The sequence below is a fragment of the Octopus bimaculoides genome, chromosome 29 (genome assembly GCF_046866305.1).
Source record: "Octopus bimaculoides isolate indiv1 chromosome 29, ASM4686630v1, whole genome shotgun sequence".
NCBI lineage: Eukaryota > Metazoa > Mollusca > Cephalopoda > Octopoda > Octopodidae > Octopus > Octopus bimaculoides.
Window position 1 is genome coordinate 8,094,920 of NC_142956.1, and position 20,641 is coordinate 8,115,560.

General features: G+C 36.8%; 1 protein-coding gene across 4 annotated transcripts in view; it reads right to left on the reverse strand.

Moving 5' to 3' along the window:
• LOC149130331 (uncharacterized) overlaps nucleotides 1–20,641 on the reverse strand; it is an 80,777-nt gene that overhangs the window by 39,196 nt on the left and 20,940 nt on the right. For all 4 annotated transcript variants that reach the window (XM_089345169.1, XM_089345168.1, XM_089345167.1 and 1 more), the window contains exons 2-6: nucleotides 19,151–19,236; nucleotides 14,986–15,137; nucleotides 9,060–9,216; nucleotides 6,131–6,483; nucleotides 616–652 (exon numbers count right to left, since the gene is read on the reverse strand). In XM_089345169.1, the coding sequence (XP_089201295.1) occupies nucleotides 616–652; nucleotides 6,131–6,483; nucleotides 9,060–9,216; nucleotides 14,986–15,137; nucleotides 19,151–19,234 (783 nt within the window). In that variant the 5' untranslated portion in view covers nucleotides 19,235–19,236. The remainder of the gene's footprint in view (nucleotides 1–615; nucleotides 653–6,130; nucleotides 6,484–9,059; nucleotides 9,217–14,985; nucleotides 15,138–19,150; nucleotides 19,237–20,641) is intronic.

The window sequence follows — 20,641 nt, forward strand, 5'->3', positions numbered from 1 at the left end:
TATAACACACACACACACACACACAGCATGACAGACAGACCTTAAAAGGTGATGATGATCATTATTAACATTTGACGGATATTTGTTCTCATTTTATTTGTTGTTAACACAATATTTCAGCTGATTTACCCTCCAGCCTTCATCAAGTGTCTTGGGGAAATTTCGAACCTGGGTTCTTATTCCTAACATATTTTTCGAAGTTATCATCATCATCATTATTATTATTATTCAGGTCACTGCCTGGAATCGAACTCGGAATCTTGGGGTTAGTAGCCCGCACTCTTAACCACTACATCATATACCTGTGGGCATACAGCGTAGTGGTTGATGTTGATATATATAATCTGATATATACGGGTTCAATTCATAATAACCTTGTTTTGTCTGACCATTAAAGATAGTACTGTCAGCAGTGGTGGTCAGTTGGACTGTCACCACCACTACTACTATCAACATCATTATCACCACCATAATTATTCTTCACAGACCCAAGACCTGCCATTTAAAGGTTGCTGCAATGCAGTTGATTAAATCTATCCCCAGAATTTCACTGGTATTTTGATGATATTAATATTAAATATTAGAGAGAGAGGATATAATATGTATTTAACTAACCTGGGACAGCATCAAAGTCACCACATCATAGTGTTGCCTGAAAGTTATACAAAGAGGAAAGACAAAAAAATTATTAGATTAATGAAAACAAATGTAATTAGGTCATAACTTAATTTCATGCACACAAATACACATTGTACATGTGTGTATGTGAGTGTGTGTGTATATATATATATATATATATATATATATATATAGAGAGAGAGAGAGAGAGAGAGAGAGAGAGAGAGAGAGACTGTTTAGATATAGATTCAAAGTTGAATATGGTACTTATGCGTAGGCACCCGAATATCGCATCCCAAAAGGATAGGTGATTAAAATCAAAAAATAAGCAACACGGATTTCAAAGGTGATTGCAGTACGCACGTTTCATGCTACTTCAATTTATTTAAGTAATGCGAGCATTACCTTAAATGCAATATGAAGAGCAATCTTCAGCTGCACGAAAATGCAGAAAAATTACTGTAGAAAAGACATATTATAAATGTGGCAACATTTCAAATCCAAGTGGGAGTGAGAATACATAAAATCCAAATGTGAGGAAGAATACACAAGTCCATCTTGACATAGCCGAGTCTATCAGGCTAGTAATTGATTCTAGACAAAAGTTTTAACTGTCTCAGATTTTATTGTTTCTTATCTAGTGGTGATAGCAAAGGGACAATTACTTCTAAAGAGAGGGAAGGTGTAAGCAGTATGCATGGACAAGGCTATAAAATGTATTAGAATCTAAAGGTTTCACTGGTCATAGTAGTATCAGGTCATTTTACTACTATCAAAGTGTTGAGGAATTAATGTTGAGGAATTACAGCCCTAGGTATATGGGTCAAATAGGTTTTTTACTTTTAGTCTGAATAGAGTAACAGTATAGTGGTACAGACAACAACAATACTCTAACCAATGTTTTCACAATAAGAGGTATGTTAATAAAATAAATAAAATTAGATGTAATTATTTTCCACAAAAATCATGAAATAATGTCAATATTGAATTCAGGGGCTCTGGATAGGGTGTAAAGTTTAAGGATATTAAGTATATAGTGATCATGAAAACTATTTTGAATTATCTTAAAAGAATTATTAGCTGAAGATAAGATAATGATACTATTTAGGAGACACATAGGTAAGCTTTATTTATATAATGTGAATAAAAAATAAAAATTATTATCGGATTTATATTAGTTTATAATAATGTGCTTACTAAGGTTTAAGGGACTGAAAAAAGAAAGGATGTTAGGAAATAACAAGCATAATCAATACAGGAATCTGATGAGTGATTTAAGTAGATTAGATATTAAGGTGAGAGATCAGGAATATATGTTATAAAGGTTCAATTACCAATATAAATATGTGCTAATTGATAGTCCTAGATGACCATAATAGAAGTAAAGTACTATATTTTGATAACTTTAGTTACTTAAATAAAAGCCCTATTTTTTAAAGAATTTAAAAGTGCGAGTAGAGCAATGCACACATGATACTCTAAGGTCTAATCTATTATTGATTAGATTAGGATTGTTCCTAAGTTTAAAAATTTCATTTATTTCCATAGAACACAATTCACATCCATATCTATTATTTCTATAAGGTTGAGCTTTTCTTATAATTTCCCATTTAAGGCTAAAATTAATACCATTATCTTTTAACTCCCAAATTTTACTTGCCAATGTCGTACTATTTGCCATATGTCTAAGTCTAAACGAAGACTTATGGTTATATATTCTCTGTTTCAGGTTAATACTACATCCTATATAAATATAATTCTCTGTTATAGTACTAATGATGCATCTGTACACTACGTTACGGGTGCAACAAAATCCAAATAAAGGACAATGGGACTTTTTTCTACAGTTGCACATAATGGGGTTATCAACCCCACCTATATTATTTCTAATATCTCTATTATTATTATTATTACTACAATTATTTACACTAATATCATTTATCAATTCCTCAATTTTACTATTAGGTATATATTGATTATTACCATCATTATTTAATTCATTTTAATAGTAAACTATTTGCTAACACTAGTAATAAACCTATGTTAGTAGACAGTAATGTTGAATCAAATGATAAAAATAGTAAACATCCCACAACTAAAAGAACTACTAATCATAATAATAATAATATTGTGCTGGGAAATAATAGTAATCATAGCACACCCCATACCCACCCACACAATAAATTTAAGAGAAAAAATAAAAACTATCTGGTTAAATATACCCTTCAACTGTGCAATATCCACAAATATTTTACAAAAAAATTCCCCTTCTTCCCACATATATAGTAAAATCTTCTCTTGTCATAAAGTCAGAATTTCTTACTCTACCCTTCCTAATGTAGGTACAATCATAGCTAGGTTAAACAAAAAGAACATCAAGTCAGCTAGAATAAATGAAGTTACAAATAGTGGTCATATGAATACACATAATAATCCAGCTAATACCAATAATGATGCTACTAATAATTATACAAATAGAAGTGAAAATAACAATGGCAAAAGAAATTATGAAGATAGTAGCAATATACACAGTCCTACCAACCATAATTTCAACCAACAATTAGAATGCATCAGTAATGACGTTACGGTTTTAACTGAAGTTGATGATAGGCCCAACTCCAATAGAAATAATAGTGATCAAGGACATAGTTCATATAATATCAATAGTGTAGTGAAACTACCTCTCGTCACTAGATACAAAACTATGTGTCTCCTAAATAGTATCATTATCTTATCTTCAGCTAATAATTCTTTTAAGATAATTCAAAATAGTTTTCATGATCACTATATACTTAATATCCTTAAACTTTACACCCTATCCAGAGCCCCTGAATTCAATATTGACATTATTTCATGAATTTTGTGGAAAATAATTACATCTCATTTTATTTATTTTATTAACATACCTCTTACTGTGAAAACATTGGTTAGAGTATTGTTGTTGTCTGTACCACTATACTGTTACTCTATTCAGACTAAAAGTAAAAAACCTATTTGACCCATATACCTTGGGCTGTAATTCCTCAACATTAATTCCTCAACACTTTGATAGTAGTAAAATGACCTGATACTACTATGACCAGTGAAACCTTTAGATTCTAATACATTTTATAGCCTTGTCCATGCATACTGCTTACACCTTCCCTCTCTTTAGAAGTAATTGTCCCTTTGCTATCACCACTAGATAAGAAACAATAAAATCTGAGACAGTTAAAACTTTTGTCTAGAATCAATTACTAGCCTGATAGACTCGGCTATGTCAAGATGGATCTATGTATTCTTCCTCACATTTGGATTTTTATGTATTCTCTCTCCCACTTGGATTTGAAATGTTGCCACATTTATAATATGTCTTTTCTACGGTACTTTTTCTGCATTTTCGTGCAGCTGAACATTGCTCTTCATATTGCATTTAAGGTAATGCTCGCATTACTTAAATAAATTGAAGTAGCATGAAACGTGCGTACTGCAATCACCTTTGAAATCCGTGTTGCTTATCTTTTGAGATATATATATATATATATATACACATACATATGAGTTAAGGAATGGAGTAGATAAAATCTGGGCTACATATGTTTCATAGCAAGTGGAACATCGGAACTGGTAAATATCCAAACGAGGTGTATATCACAGGCTACTCTTCAGACCAAGGGTGTCTTGATTAAATGAAGTTAACGCTGTCAATACAAGGCTCATGTTAATACAGAGAAGATGCAATAAGGAAAGAATCAACAACCTTGCACCCTAATAAACCCCTTATGTTCCTGAAAGTTGTTTCTTACACTTTCTATGGATTGGTTGAAGCTCACCTTCCTACACCTCAATCCCTGGATCCTACATTTATACATATATAAGGTGGGGACCCAAAAGAACCCAGAATTTTGCAATATATTTTCTTTGCTTACTTTTACATATTAACACTATTATCACCGTCAAAGTATTCTCCATTTGAAGCAATGCATCGACCCAGACATGTTTTCCACTATTTGTAGCAGTGCTGCTTTTTGAAGCCTCCATCATATTTTTCCTTGCCTCTGCCACATCTGCAAATTCTGTAGCACCAGCTTTTGTCACTATTGATAACCTTTGATAAAAGATAGGGATTGACTTCCAGCTTATTCTTTCAGTTCACCAAATGCATTCAACCATGACTGCTTTTGATCTTCTGTGAGCAAGTGAGGCATAAATTTTGCTGCAACACTTTTCATTTGCAATTCCTTGCTCAAGATTCCTTGACAGGAGTTCCAGGACTCACCAATCATATCAACAAGTTCGTCAATTGTTCAGTGACAGTCTTCCAAAATCAGTTCATGAATTTTCATGATGTTTTCATTTATTTGGGAGCTCCATGGCTGCCCTGAATGAGGTTCGTCCTCAATCGACAAGTGACCATTCGAAAAGCATGGAAACCACTCGTGAACTTGTGTTTTGCTCATGGCAGTGTCCTTCCAAGTTGTTTGAAGCATGACAACTGTTTCGGCTGCTGTTTTCTCCAGCAGAAAACAGAATTTCATGGAAGCATGCTGTTCCTTCATTTCAGCCATTGCAAAAATCGATGAACAGGGGAGAAGCCCTGCAAAACAAAGATGCACCACATGATAATAGGACCACACCCAAAGATGCCGGTTGGCAGACTGATGCCTGAGTATCACATCAAGTGGCTTCTAGCAGCAGAAGCCTAAACTTCAATGGCTTTGCCCCACAGAGAACGTTTCCGGTTACTTTTGGGTACCCCCTCGTATATTCGATATGCTCTCTACATTATAGACCAACGATATATATACACACCTGAGTAAACACAGCAATCTATATATGGTACGATGAACAACTGTTATATAGCCATGACATTTAGGATGGAGAGAAGCGTTAATGTGGATTATAAAGACCCCAGTACATGACTGGTATTGTATTTAATCAGCATAGCAAAGATGGAAGGACAAGGTGACCTTGGCAGGATTTGAACTCAGAATATAAAGGGTGGTAAATAAATACCACAAGGTATTTTGCCCAACAGTAATCAGACACAACAACAGGAGAAAAGAGGGGGGACAATTTATTAAATGAACCCCTGGATATTACTGGTACAGATTTTGACCCCAGATTGTTAATAGATACTCTGGGAGGATTTGAACTTGGAACATAGACAGATCAAACTAAACACTGTAAGGGAATGATTCTGCATTTAGCCCAGGGTCAGTGGAAAGAGGAAAATTGAAAGAGAGGGGGGTGAGGTGTTTTACATGGAAAGAAAGAAAGAAAAGAGAGGATTTGAACTTGAAACGTTGAGGTAACGAAGGATGAGATGAAATAAAGAATCTAGTCAGGTAACAACAACAATAATAATTATGATGATTAATTAATGAAGTTAGATTACAGTGTCATTACAGTGTAAGAGAGAGAGAGTTGAAGCATGACGACCCATGGTGGGATTATGACATGAAGGACTCAAAACAAGAAAACAAACATTAAAGAAACAGATTTCGATAATCCAAATCCATTGGGGACTTACTCTTGAACTGCCAGGTGTAAAGGTGTGTTACCGTTTTCGTCCATTTTATTGGCATCAATGCCATTCTGTTGTAGGAGAAGTTCAATAGTATCTGTTTGTCCATTAAAAGAGGCATGATGTAGAGGTGTCAAACCTCTGTTGTCCACAGCCCTGACATCAGAGCCATTTTGTTGTAGAAGTTCAATAGTGTCTGTGTGTCCACTAAAAGAGGCATGATGTAGAGATGTCAAACCTTTGTTGTCCACAGCCCTGACATCAGTGTCATTTTGTTGTAGAAGTTTTATAGTGTCTGTGTGTCTATGAAGAGAGGCAACATGTAGAGGTGTCCAACCTTGGTCATTTTGCTGAGTGACCTAAAAAAGATAAACAATAAAGATATTAAAGATGGCGTCTAGTGGATGGGAGGGGGCAACGCAAAAATGAAAAATGTCCGAAAAAGAGAAAGAATCAGATTAATAAACAGGTGGAATGAAGGTGGAGTGGAGTAAATAAATGAGGTTTATATCATATCTATACCTGCAGACACATTATATATGTGCACATATACATACATATATATATATATATATATATATATATATATATATATATATATATATATATATACACACTTTCACACAAATATATATACATAAATACCTATATATATGTAGTGAAACTAACACCTCGATCGCCATTACATACAAAACTACCTATCGCCATTAGATACAAAACTGCTATCGCCATTCTTCTCATTTAAATATAAACAAACGCGAACGTAGCGGAAAACATTAACCTTGTCATCACGTGACTGATCATTATTCGAATCGGCAACTTCTTCGAACCGTTCACGCCAGAACGCAAACTGACCAATCACGGCCCCTAATAAGGTCATGTGATAGAGTATTAAACTGAAGCATTCGGGAGCTGATAGTTTGTTATAAATAGCTTTAACTCATACCCAACAAATTTGTCTCGGTCCAGTTTCTCTTAGAGACTGTTCCGTGTACCACACGACAGCAGCAGCAACAATCAGCCAGCGAGCCAGCGACACATCAACAGCTTCGTCCAGCCAACGATGACCACCGCCGTCGCCGCATCAGCAACACGTTTCTACGACTACTAACCAGCACCATCGTCATGACCAACACGATTACTACCAAGCAGCCTCAATCACCACCATCGTCTACACGACTTTATATATACACCAAACCAAACCTCCGCGGCACATCTCTCTCTTCGATTCTGTTAGGTTCACCACGATAATAAACAGACAAGAGATTTCAGCCTGCGATAAACGTCTGTCCTCAAGGCCCTGGCATCGAAGCCAAAACACAACTAGTGATAAGCTCTGCCAAACGACGAACATCTGTATAACAAGAATCACGGCCCGGCATCGATGCCACGACATCACAACTAGTGATCAGCTCTGCCACATTCAGCCTCCTCACTTTCACATACAGAACTTTTCCTATAGTGTACCCAAGAACTGGTATAATTGCTCACGTGTCATTTACTGACTCTTTCTATCTGCTGTAATAACTCACACACATGTATCACTCACATACACACTTTTCTTTGTATGACGGCCTGTCTTTGATTATGTTCTTATATGTCGCATTCACACTCTCACACAGACATACATCTTTAACGCTACAATAAATATCTCTGTTATTCATCTAATACGGTTGTGGTCTTTCATTACTGGTCATCTATGTTATCATCGCATAACATATCATGTATATCATCCTCTGATATATATTATTTTGTGTTCGACCGTGCGACGCGTATAAATAAAAGGAGTCCTCTGTTTTTCCATTCGTCACCAATTCTCCTTTTTGAGTTCGCACGGTCGTCCTTTACATATACATAAATACCTATATATACATACGTGTTTTATATTTTCACTGATCACTTATTTATATATTTTTGTGTATATATGCGTTTATGTGTGTGTATATTTGTGTATGTATGTATAGGTCTCATTATCATCATCATCGTTTAACATCCGCTTTGCATGCTGGTATGGGTTGGACGGTTTGACTGAGGACTGGTGAGCTAGAGGCTGCACCAGGCTCCAATCTGATTTGGCAGAGTTTCTACAGCTGGATGCCCTTCCTAATGCCAACCACTCTGAGAGTGTAGTGGGTGCTTTTACAAGCATGAGGGCCAGTCAGGCGGTTCTGGCAATGACCACGCTGACGCTCAAAAGGTGTTTTTACGTGCTACCTTCATGGGAGCCAGTCCTGCATCACTGGCAACGACCACGCTCGAATGTTGTTTTTCACGTGCCACTGGCACATGTGCCGGTAAGGTGACGCTGGCAGCATTCATGCTTGAATGGTGCTTTTCACATGTAACCGGCACGGGAGCCAATTCGTGGCCTTGGCAATGATCTCAGATATGCTTTTAACTTTCCACTGGCACGAGTGCCAATCAGGTGCTACTGTCATCGACCACGTCAGCAATTTTGGTTTGTTTTCACTTGCCGAATCACAATGTCCGTATTTTTCCGCATATGTAGAAAAAAAAAAAGAATTCATTGGAAATTTTTATACGGAATCATAATCTCCGTATTTTCCCACATATTTTGGAAAAGAAATTTCTGAAAATGGTAAAGAATGAAGGAAATGGACGTGGGGGTAATTTAAAAATGCCAATTTTTGCCTTTTTTTTTTTTTTGCAGATTCGTATTCCCTGAAAAGGGGGGAATTGTGTTGCAAAAAAAATAAAAAATATTAAAGAAAGGATGTTTTTTAAGGGGGTGGGGGTGTACAAAAGGAAGTCTTGCAGCAACTTTTATTTAAAAAATATGAATCGTCAGTCATGAGGAAATAAAATTTGGGGCACTAAACTGTACGTATATATCATATACATATAACACACACACATATATATACATACCCTAATATACATATCTATATACACAAATATATATGTATTCGCTAACCTGTAAAATGGTATTTCCTTTGCTACTTAACAGGACTTCGACTACATCTTTATATTTCTTCTCAACAGCCCAATGTAGAGGTGTGTTGCCCCGTGAGTCCTTCTTATTAACATTTGTTCCCCTGGAGACTAAGGAGGCCACGGCATCAATTTGATTGCTGAAAGGGAAAAAACAAACATCACAGACATTCACTTAGTAATTACATTAAATACACACTCGTGTTCAATTAAACGCATAAAAACCTATATATACATTACAGCCGCGTGAAAAGCACCATTCAAGCATGATTGCTGCCAGCGTCACCTTACCGGCACATGTGCCAGTGGCACGTGAAAAACAACATTCGAGCGTGGTCGTTGCCAGTGATGCAGGACTGGCTCCCATGAAGGTAGCACGTAAAAACACCTTTTGAGCGTCAGCGTGGTCATTGCCAGAACCGCCTGACTGGCCCTCATGCTGGTGGCTTGTAAAAGCACCCACTACACTCTCAGAGTGGTTGGCATATATATATATATATGCGTGTGTGCATGCATGTATAGACATACCTACACAAGTGTGCTCCCCCGACGAATTTGTTTCCCTGTAACTTCTTTCAAAAATATGCTTCAAATGGCAAAGATTTCAATTATATCAGAATTTATTGTGAGAAAAAATTTTCGGTGGGTGGAGAGAGAAATTTGCTGTATTTCCAAAAAGAAAAAAAAAATATTTTCTATTGAAATATTCAATAAAACCGTTTCAGATGGTGAAGATTTCACTTATATCGGAATTTAATATGAAGAAAATTTTAAAAATTGCTGGATTTGCAGATATACACTGATACACATCACAAAATGAAAGTTGAACTTTGGAAAATAACCATGATGTGTGTCAGTATATATGTGTGTGTGAATCCATCAAAGTTTTAAAGTTTTTCCATGTTAAATTCCGATATAATCCTAATCTACTTCATTTGAAAGGGATTTGTAGAAATTTTCACAGAAACAAAATAGACATTTTTCTGAAAGTTTCTTTAAGGATTTGGGTGAATTTTGAGAAAGTCAACTTCTAAACGTTTGAAAATTTGTTTTCACAACAAATTCCAATATAATTGGAATCTTCATCATCTGAAGCATTTTTGTCAAAGAAATTTCATTAAAAAATATCCATCTATCTAAAAGTTATGAGGAAACAAATTCGTCGTGGGGTCCACTTGTGTAGGTATGCCTGCCGGTGGTTTAACAGGTTGAAGTTAAACCACCGGCATGTATGTATATATGTATATACAGAGAGAGAGAGAGAGAGAGAGAGAGAGAGAGAGAGAGAGAGAGAGAGAGAGAAAGAGAGAGAGACAGAGAGAGAGAGAGGAGCAACAGAATATTTGAAAAACACTAAAATGCGTATAATCGCAATATACAGTAAACAAATGTGTACGTGTGTAGACACATTAATAGGTGAAGGTATAATGTATAAATATTTTTATCCCAGCGAGTGTACAATACAAAATGTTTACATTGTTACTATCTACATATTTGGTATACGTTGAAAAAATATAGTTTCAATTGACACCAGCTTGAGCTTTAGCTTATACATACCTCACACAATGTATAGCTTCTTCTAATGTCTACCAAATACAACATATAGCAGAATATACATACATAGATACATATTAGAGAGATCCTCACAGATTATACAACTAAATAATCTAGGAAAATCCTTTTGTGAAAGATGGAATGTCTGAAAATTATAGACAAACTAATCCAAGGCAGATTTCTCATCATCATTGGCGGCAAAACTACGTCTGCAAATGTAATGTTGTCATAGCAACTAACACAGACTAGGCAAGAGAAAGCTTGTTGTTAAGGGCAACGACACGTATTTTTACCGCCAAAACAAACTGTGACCAACAAGGAAGTATGGCGGTCATATAACACATAAATGAATACATAAACACACATATAGGATCTTTACCTTAAAATAATTTGTAACTGAACACTTTCAAATTTCGGACACTAGTAGAATGTGTCACATAAAACATCATTTACTCTTGACGTTTTTTGAGAAAATTGCGTATTTTCGTGTTAAGGTTGTCTTATTTGTGCAATTTCAACCCATCAATGACGTCTATTGAGGTGAAAACAATTACTGCTGTGGTTTGTCAACAAGACGTTCTGGCGGTGTGTATTTAGTTTGTCACTGTTATTTCTGACATATTACCCTTTGGTCGGCAGATTAAAAAAATAATTGTCACTGTTATTTATGACATATTTCATCTCAGTTACGTTTTTCTGAATAAACGAGTGTATCTGAAGCATATTTACTTCATGGCACCACCACAATCGTTCGTACATTTCTACTGCTTTTAATTTTTTTCCTGTTTTTCAGCTACTATTTAAGGAAAGACATTTTTTCTCCCTCTCCCTCCAATTTCTTCATTTTTCACATTTTCCGTAACTCTAGCCCTAAAATCTCAACCCTAACCGTAACCCTAAAATCCGAACCCTAACCCCAACATAACCCTAAAACCCTGACCCTAACAATTACTCCAAAACCTGAACCCTAAAGCTAAAACTAGTGCAAACGCACGAACGATGTCATAAATAATAGTGACAAACGAAATATACACCGCCAGAAGTTGTTGACAAACAATAGCAGCAATTTTATTCAGCTGAATACATGTCATTGATTGGTTGAAATTACCGAAATAACTTTTAGAATATAAACTTTTCTCAACACCACTAAGAGTAAAAGATGTTTTATATGACACTTTCTACCAGTGTCCAAAGTTTGAAAGTGTTTAGTTCCAAAAAATTAATTTCGCAATGTGCCGTTCAAAAGGAAAAGATCTGGTGTTTGTGTGTACAGGTGTGTGTGTGTGTGTGTATGTGCAGAATTCTGTTTGCTTGTGTGTAGCTGTGTGTGTGTGCTTGTGAGTCTGTGTTTGTGTGTACAGGTGTGTGTGTGTGCAAAACGAATATAACGTCTCTGCATCCAAGGGTTTCCTGATTCATACTAACAAGAATTCAATTACGGGCCTGTATTTATATAATACATTTCAAAACAAATAATATAAACAAAAAAAAATTAATAAAACGTAACTATGAATCTGATCATAAAAATCGCCCACAAACATAAAAAAAATAAACCAAACCACATGGTTCCGGGTTCAGTCCCACTGTGTGGCACCTTGGGTAAGTGTCTTCTACTATAGCCTCGGGCCGACCAAAGCCTTGTGAGTGGATTTGGTAGACAGAAACTGAAAGAAGCCCGTCATATATATGTATATGTGTGTGTGTGTTTGTGTGTCTGCCCCCCCCCCAACATCACTTGACAACTGATGCTGGTGCGTTTACGTCCCTGTAACTTAGAGGTTCAGCATAAGAGACCCATAGAATAAGTACTAGGCTTACAAAGAATAAGCCCTGGGGTCGCTTCGCTCGACAAAAGGCGATGCTCCAGCATGGCCGCAGTCAAATGACCGAAACAAGTAAAGAGTAAAGAGCAGAAACAAAATTGTAACACTCACCCACACACACATACACAGAACGCCAACCTCAAAAGAACTTCCTTGATCCAATCGCGCTCTCTCTGTCTTGCTTTTACGCCGACTTGAAAAGATACCCTCCCCCCACCACATATATAAAAAAATTTTTGTAATTTTATAGAAAGCGACGATCTTCTTCAAATGTAGACAAAAGCACGTACTCCAGTTTGACAGTAACGGTACTCATACCATAATTTTGGGGACCGGTCTGAACAGCAAAGAAGGAAACAACGGTGGAAAACTTTTGAAAAGTGGGTATCATAAGTAAAAAGTTATAAAAAAAAGGAGAAAACCGGTGGGTCGAACACGAACCCGGAAATATATCAGTTTATAATCTTATAATGCATTCCAATTTCATTCGATCGATTTCACCCGATTTCATTATATTTGACTTTTAACCCAAGTATAACCCCAGCCCCTAAACTCTTTTTGTTTTGTTGTGTCCTTGTGCTGTCCCCCTCTGCGTCATGGCCTGTGTGCCAAATAAAAGAAATAACTCATACTGTAATTTTGCCCCCAACATGTCAGGGTCTTTTGGAATTAAGAGAGGTATGTAAAAATGAGATATTTTGCTCACTCACACACACACAACAAAATGGCAATTAAAAAATATTTTTTTCTCTTTTGGTAATTCGTATTTAGAAAGTTGATCCTCGGTTTGGCTGTTGTTTCTAGCTTGGCAGATTTTGGTTGGATTTAAATTTTGAAATTCGTTCTTTGATAATTCATATTAAAATTTTGAAATGTGTTTCTAACATGTCAGGTTTTCTGTTCAGATGCTTTTTGCGTCTGCTATTTTATAATTCTAAGCATGCGTGAAACATTAGTAGATTTAACACTTTACTTTCACATCTTGTCATAGGGCGGGGGGAGGGGTGTTCATTTATTTTCTATTTTTGAAAAATTGAAATTTTACAAAATACTATTTTCACGAATCATAATCTGTATTTTTTGCATATTTCGCCAAAATTTTTTTTCAAAAAGTGAAAATTTAAGAAATTGGGGGGTAGGGTGGGGTGGGGAAAGTTTGAAATGCAGTTTTCATGGTGGCAATTCTAGGATTGTAATAGAATCACACTGAGTCCTAATTCAATCATTACCTGTTGTGTTGTGGAAGAGGTAGACTCAGAAAGGGTGAAGTGGTGAGAAATGATCAGAGGAGATGACAAAACACTGGCAATTTGGTGTGCTTGAGAAGAACCACCCAGCAAAGTAAAATCCATATCCATTTCTCAACTCCCTCTTTCTCCCACAATCCACCCATGAGCACCATTGCTGATTCCACTTCCCATCTGTTCACACTCACGTGTCCATCTTCCTACCTGCACACAATATGCCCTTGTTAAATCAGCTCCCAACATGTAGCTCCCACGCACCCTTTCAAATCTTGTGAACTAATCCACCAAGCCACCCTCCCTAATCCCCAGTGTACCCTACTTTATACACCACCCAGTAACTTGGATGAATGGCCCCTGCTCCCTCTCTGTCACATCTTCACTATCTTTCCCTCCTCTGTCTTCTCCATCTGAAGGAGTCATGACCCTCCTCTAATGCAAGACACCTTTCTCTCCCGCAACACTAGCTCCCCCACCACCACCACCTCCACCAGTCGAGAGGTCTTTGTCTTGCAAATTAATTGATTGGTGACCTCACTGGTTCTGATGGCATGTAAAAGGCATCCAGTACACTCTGTTAAGTGGTTGGTGTTAGGAAGGTCGTCCAGCCATAGAAACCAAACCTTTGGTGTGGTCTTCTGACTTGCCTGTTCCTATCAAATCTTCCTACCCATGCCAGCATGGAAAAGGAACGCTCGACAATGATGATGATGATGTGTGTGTAAAATTCCGGAACAATTTCTGACTGCAGAAGCTATAAAAATTAACAAGAACTTCAAAATGTTTTATTGTCCAGAGATGACCTTATGAAGCACAATTCAAAATACATCTCAAAATGTGTTGAGTAAGTTGCAGATGGAGGTGAGAAATAATTTTTGTAAGAAATTTGCAGATTATTTACTGCCAAAACATGCTGTAGAATCTTTCTTCTTGTTTTAGATCTCAAATAACATTTCTTTGGAGAAAAATTGATCAATCGCTCCATAATCAATATGAAGAGAAGACACTGAATCACACTGGGTCAATCTTAAGAATTGTTGGATCTCAAAGAATATCTCCAAAGCAAAAATAATCTGTTTTGACAACAAATAACGCAAAAGATTTTTGTGATTCAATAAAGAGGATGATGGAGAAAATAAGAAAAAGATGTTATTTGGTTATTACTATCATGTTGTCATCATGTCACACTGCCACTGGTATGGCATCTTTGGATATTCAATTTGTCTGGAATTGCAAGAAATTTCGAAACAAAAGCAGATCTGAAGATTTTGGTTAATTCAAGCCTTACTTTTTAACAGCATAATGCAATGCTGTCCGCCCATCTTTGTCAGTGATGTTGAGATCAGCTCCTGAGTCTGCCAATAAGGTTATTAACCTTTTGTTGCCTTGTTCACAAGCAGCCATAAGGAATGTAACGCCGGCTGAAGATGTTTGGTTAACCTGAAGAGAAGAAAGAGAAAACATGTGAAATATATTAAAGGAGAGAGAGAGAGAGAGGAAGAAAGAAGAGAGAGAGAAGAGAGAGTAAAGAAGATACAGTAGTGAAAGAAAGGGGATATGAAAGAGAAAGAAAGAAAGATATACACATACATACACATGCATGTACACACACACCAGTACGCAGCATGAAATAAAATGCCTTGCTGAAGAATATAACACACAGCTCAGGCTGGGAGTCAAACTCACTATCTCCTGATCGTGAGCCTGATGCCCTAGCCATTGAGCCATTCACCTTCATATACATATGCACACATACATACACACACACATGTGTGTGTATGTATGTATGTATGTATAGTTTCAGTCATTCAAGTCCTACCACTGGTCTAAGTGCAGCAAAGCTACAACTTCAAATTCTCACAAACATTTAACTTAGACATTGTTACCTAATTAAATTACTATATCCATACTTTGTTATATATATACTGATATGTATGCATGTATATATGTATAGGTTATGTCTCCAATCTGGTACGCTCATTTTGTCCAGAACACCAAACTACTGGAAGCTGTCCACAGATGTACAACCATACAATTAGCCTCTTTAAATCACTTATCATTTTTTAAATATATTGCTTCTCCATGCATTGACACACAGAAATTTTTCATTTCTAGCAACTCACTCAATAGAATCCAACAAGATTATCCCTCATCTTTCAATAACAGCTTTGACCACTTCTAGAATTTAATATCTTTACCACTCTCAGACATGCTTATAAAATTTTTTAAAAAACCATTCCAGTTTCCATGATATCAGAAACAATATTTTATGCTCAGAATTGTCAAGGCATGGAATAAACTATCTACACTAGTTGTTAGCAGTCAGAACACTGTAACCTTCAAACACAACACTTTCTGTAATTCAGAAACACTGGTTCCTATGCACCCTTTCCTTTTTATGGTTCTTTTACTGCTCCCTTTTCTTTCTTTATGTGTTTTATCCCGTGTACTATGACATGCACTTTAGACGACCATTGGTGTCTTTCTTTACATGACTTGTGCTCTCTGTCTTTTCATAGAAGTGGACAGAGCAATATCGAGAGAAATCAGTACAAATATACCGTTTCATGGTAGCTGGAAGAGTCTTTCTTATGAAACATAAGATGTCTGTCTCAGTTACAACCTCACTTTTGTCTGACTGAAGGGAAAAAAATCAGTTGAGAAAATCTTCCAGTTTATTACTGGTATCTGTGATATCAATTATGAATTGAAGAGAACACTGACAAGATTTCAAACGTGGTATCTGATAAGAGACACACAGGTAAATAACAGAAACCATCTAAACAAAGCAACCGTAGGGATTAGACCATAAGATGGTGTATAAAGTAAATGAACAGGTGAAGAGCTATAAAGGGTCAAAACCCTCAGAAATAATTGTGGAGATTCTAAATATGTCTGACAGGATTTTAGTTTTAAATTCCCTGGTAAAACTCATGAAATTCTACACTGTGTTATCACTGATGTCTGGCGTAGTAGCGCTTCCATTTAATGCCATAATGATGAAGGAGCTTTAAGGGATGGCAAGAGAAGAACAGGATGTTTGAAATGAAGCATGGATCTTCAGATGTCATATGTCTGGTGAAACAGCAACATGAGATCATCTTGAAAAAGAATAAAAGCAAATCTACAAGAAAGGTTTTAGAGAAATATCCCACATTCTATTCACTGTAGAGCACAGGTAAATCAGGGTGAAAAAGGCTCAGAAAGACTGTTCAGTTCATGTATAAGCTCAAGGAAAAGACTGAAAATCTATTTATGTTAATCACTGAATGTATTACAAAGTAATTATTTGTGATTAGATATCTGTGACAACTTTGGAATGACACCAACCACAGCTAAAAATGTGCAACTATGGAAAAATAGACACAAATGAAAAGAAATTATGGAGAAAGTAAGAAATATTATGAAAATAGTGATCAGAATTTTGAGCCTAAATGAGGCAGCAGTATCAGGGCTTACTTTAGTTTGTAGCCATACAATATGTAAGAAGGTGTGAGTGGTTCATACACAACTGTATTACAGCTGTACAAACAACACTATCGACTTTATCTTGAGGAAAACACCTATCTTCACTAACTGGCAGACATTCACCCACCATTGAAATACATGTATGATGGTCATTAATAAAATAAAGGATGTTTTTTCTGCATTTCACCATTTGTCAGCTGTCTTCCCTCCCGAATTAAAAGAAGCCACATTTTCTGGTCTCTTACCAAGAGTATCCCTATAGACCTTAAAAAATCATTCCACCCACCACTCCCTAACCATAATGGTTCTATACCAGTGCTTCTTTAACTTTTTAATTATGGCCCCTTTTTATTTACTAAGAGTTTTTCAATGCCCCTTTTCTTGCTACGATTCAAAATCCCTCATTTTTAATGTTCTCAAAGGTCAGATTAATTTACCTCTGGGTCCTAGTCTTGACATGGGTGACTACTTGCCACAGCACCACCCCACAATAAGTGAACATTTGATGCATCACCCCTTCACTTTAGTTTCCGATCCAGACTCAACTACACATTGAGCTTCATATATTTGTACCACCATAGCCTTCTTGTCTCCTTGGTCCTTATAAAATTTTCCACAATCCCTACCCAAGGGTAGTACTACTATGTTAGAGAAGCCCTGTTTTATAATTCTTGCTGATAGTGTCCTGTCTGCTGACTACCAGCCAGTCATTCTAACATCCAACATTTCAATTATGAAGTAAAATGTCATAAACAGATATCATCTTTGTCCCTTTTGGGTATCTTTCTCTATTCAATGAGCACCAGTACAGTTCTATAAAGCTGGTTCAAGCAGGGGTCTGATTCGTACTCGACTCCCCAGTGTTTTGGTATGTTTGACAACTTCTGCAAAAGAAATGTCGCCCTTGGCATTGGTAAAACCTTTGACTGTGTATGGCAAGAGAATTTCTTGACAACGTCACCATTCATCTATAGGATCCATCTGTCCCCCATCTCTTGGACTGAATATTTCCTGCCAGAATACTCCATTGCAGTGTGTGAGGATGGGTTTCTCTCTCACTCATAGTCTATCAATTCTGGCATGCCTCAATGTCTGGTTGAATATTCATAAAAAGTGACAATGATGGGGATTAGAAGAAAGAGGTAAAGAAAGAAATGAAATCATCATCATCATCATCATCATCGTTTAACGTCCGCTTTCCATGCTAGCATGGGTTGGACGATTTGACTGAGGACTGGTGAAACCGGATGGCAACACCAGGCTCCAGTCTGATTTGGCAGAGTTTCTACAGCTGGATGCCCTTCCTAACGCCAACCACTCAGAGAGTGTAGTGGGTGCTTTTACGTGTCACCCGCACGAAAACGGCCACGCTCGAAATGGTGTCTTTTATGTGCCACCCGCACAAGCCAGTCCAGGGGCACTGGCAACGATCTCGCTCGAAAATCCTACAGGAGCCAGTCAGGCGGTACTGGCAACGGCCACGCTCAAAATGGTGCATCTCATGTGCCACCCGCACAAGAACCAGTCCAGGGGCACTGGCAACGATCTTACTTGGCTTGCCGGGTCTTCTCACGCACAGCCCATTTCCAAAGGTCTCGGTCCGTAGTCATCGCCTCGGTGAGGCCCAATGTACGAAGGTCTTGCCTCACCACCTCAGCCCAGGTCTTCCTGGGCCTACCTCTTCCACGGGTTCCCTCAACTGTTAGGGTGTGGCACTTTTTCACGCAGCTATCCTCCTCCATTCTCACCACATGTCCATACCAGCGCAATCGTCTCTCTTGCACGCCACAACTGATGCTTCTAATGTTCAGCTTTTCTCTCAAGATACTTACACTCTGACGGGTATTCACATTGACATTACACATCCAACGGAGCATACGAAATATTATGGACAAATATATGTGGTTACTTAGGAATATTTAATATTGTGTATAAAATAATAAACAAACATTTAACATTGAGGAAGCAATATAAAGTAAACTTACATTCTCAGGCTGTTTTTCAATAAGTTGTTTGACATCTTCAAAGTTCCCAGTTCGAATGTTGCTTATAATCTTATCTACATCCATGTCTTTTGAATAAAAAGGAAAGTAAGATAGTTTTTAAAAACTTATAAAATGAGGTAAAGAGCAATTTAAAGAAGACTGTGTTTCTCAAATCTCCCATGAAATGACAGAAATATTAAAAACTTCAGCTTATCTCAAGTATTATTTATAGCTGAATGTTCTTCTTGACACTAATAAACCTAACAACAGTCATTGTGTTGTGTCTCTTGGTTTGCTACATTGCTCTGCTTATCACATTCTCATTGGTCACACACATACACACACACAAGCATGTGTGTGTGTGTGTCTTTACATTTGCTGTCTCTGACAATTTCCTAGCTATGGGTGATTAGATTGTTATCATTTCTCCTGTTGATGAATAGACCATTGGAATAAGAGATCCCTAACTCGAGCAACAAGTAAGGATTAAGGACATGAATGGGATCCAGAAGTAAAAAAATGCATCAAATATATATTCATCTAACCCATGCAAGCATGGAAAATAGATGTAAAAATGGTTGCCATACATGCATACACATACATATGTACTTCTATGTATATACATATGTATACATGTGTGTGTGTGTGTGCGAAAGTGTGGCGCTTAGCGGTTAGGGTATTGTGGCTAGATTGTGAGTTCAATTGCCATACTGAGCAGTAAATTGTATTCTTGAGCAAAATACTTCATTTCACTTTGCCACAGTCCACTCAGCTGTAAATGGATCACCCTGCAACAGACTAGTCTTATGATAAGGGGGAACAGACATTGGCCTGCTTGTATAGCCAGTGGGGTAGCATTGTTTGAAAGTCAATTGATATTTGATTTGGATTTTTAGTAGCACAACACACTTTAGAATTTTTAGCCAATTGTATGTACCTTCTTGATAGGTTGTTCTATACATCTGTGTTTTTATTCGTGTATATATTTTTTACCTTCTGTGTATTTTATATATGCATACTTTTTATGTTTTTTTTTTATATATTTATACTTTATATGTTTAAGAGTGATGGTAATATTTATATATGATCAAATGTTTGGAAATATGCTGTTATATATAAAGACATTGATGTGAATTTGATGTTTTTTCTATGATCAATGTGGTCTATAGTATAAGATGTACAGAGGGACGATGCAGAAATAAGACAATGACATATGTAGGCGAAACAGCAAGGAGCATAGGGGAGCGGGCAAACGAACATTGGAGGGAACTTAAGGAAGGGAAGAACTCATCAGTTCTGTACCAGCACGCTGAGCAAGAACATAGAGGCTCAATCAACAACATAGAAATTAAAATCTTATCTACACATAGCAGTGATGCAGCACTTAGACAAATTACTGAAGCTACACACATAATAGAAGAGAAACTTAGCCTGAATAGGAAACTAGAATGGAACGCTAACACACACCACTAACAAACCACAAACCACATG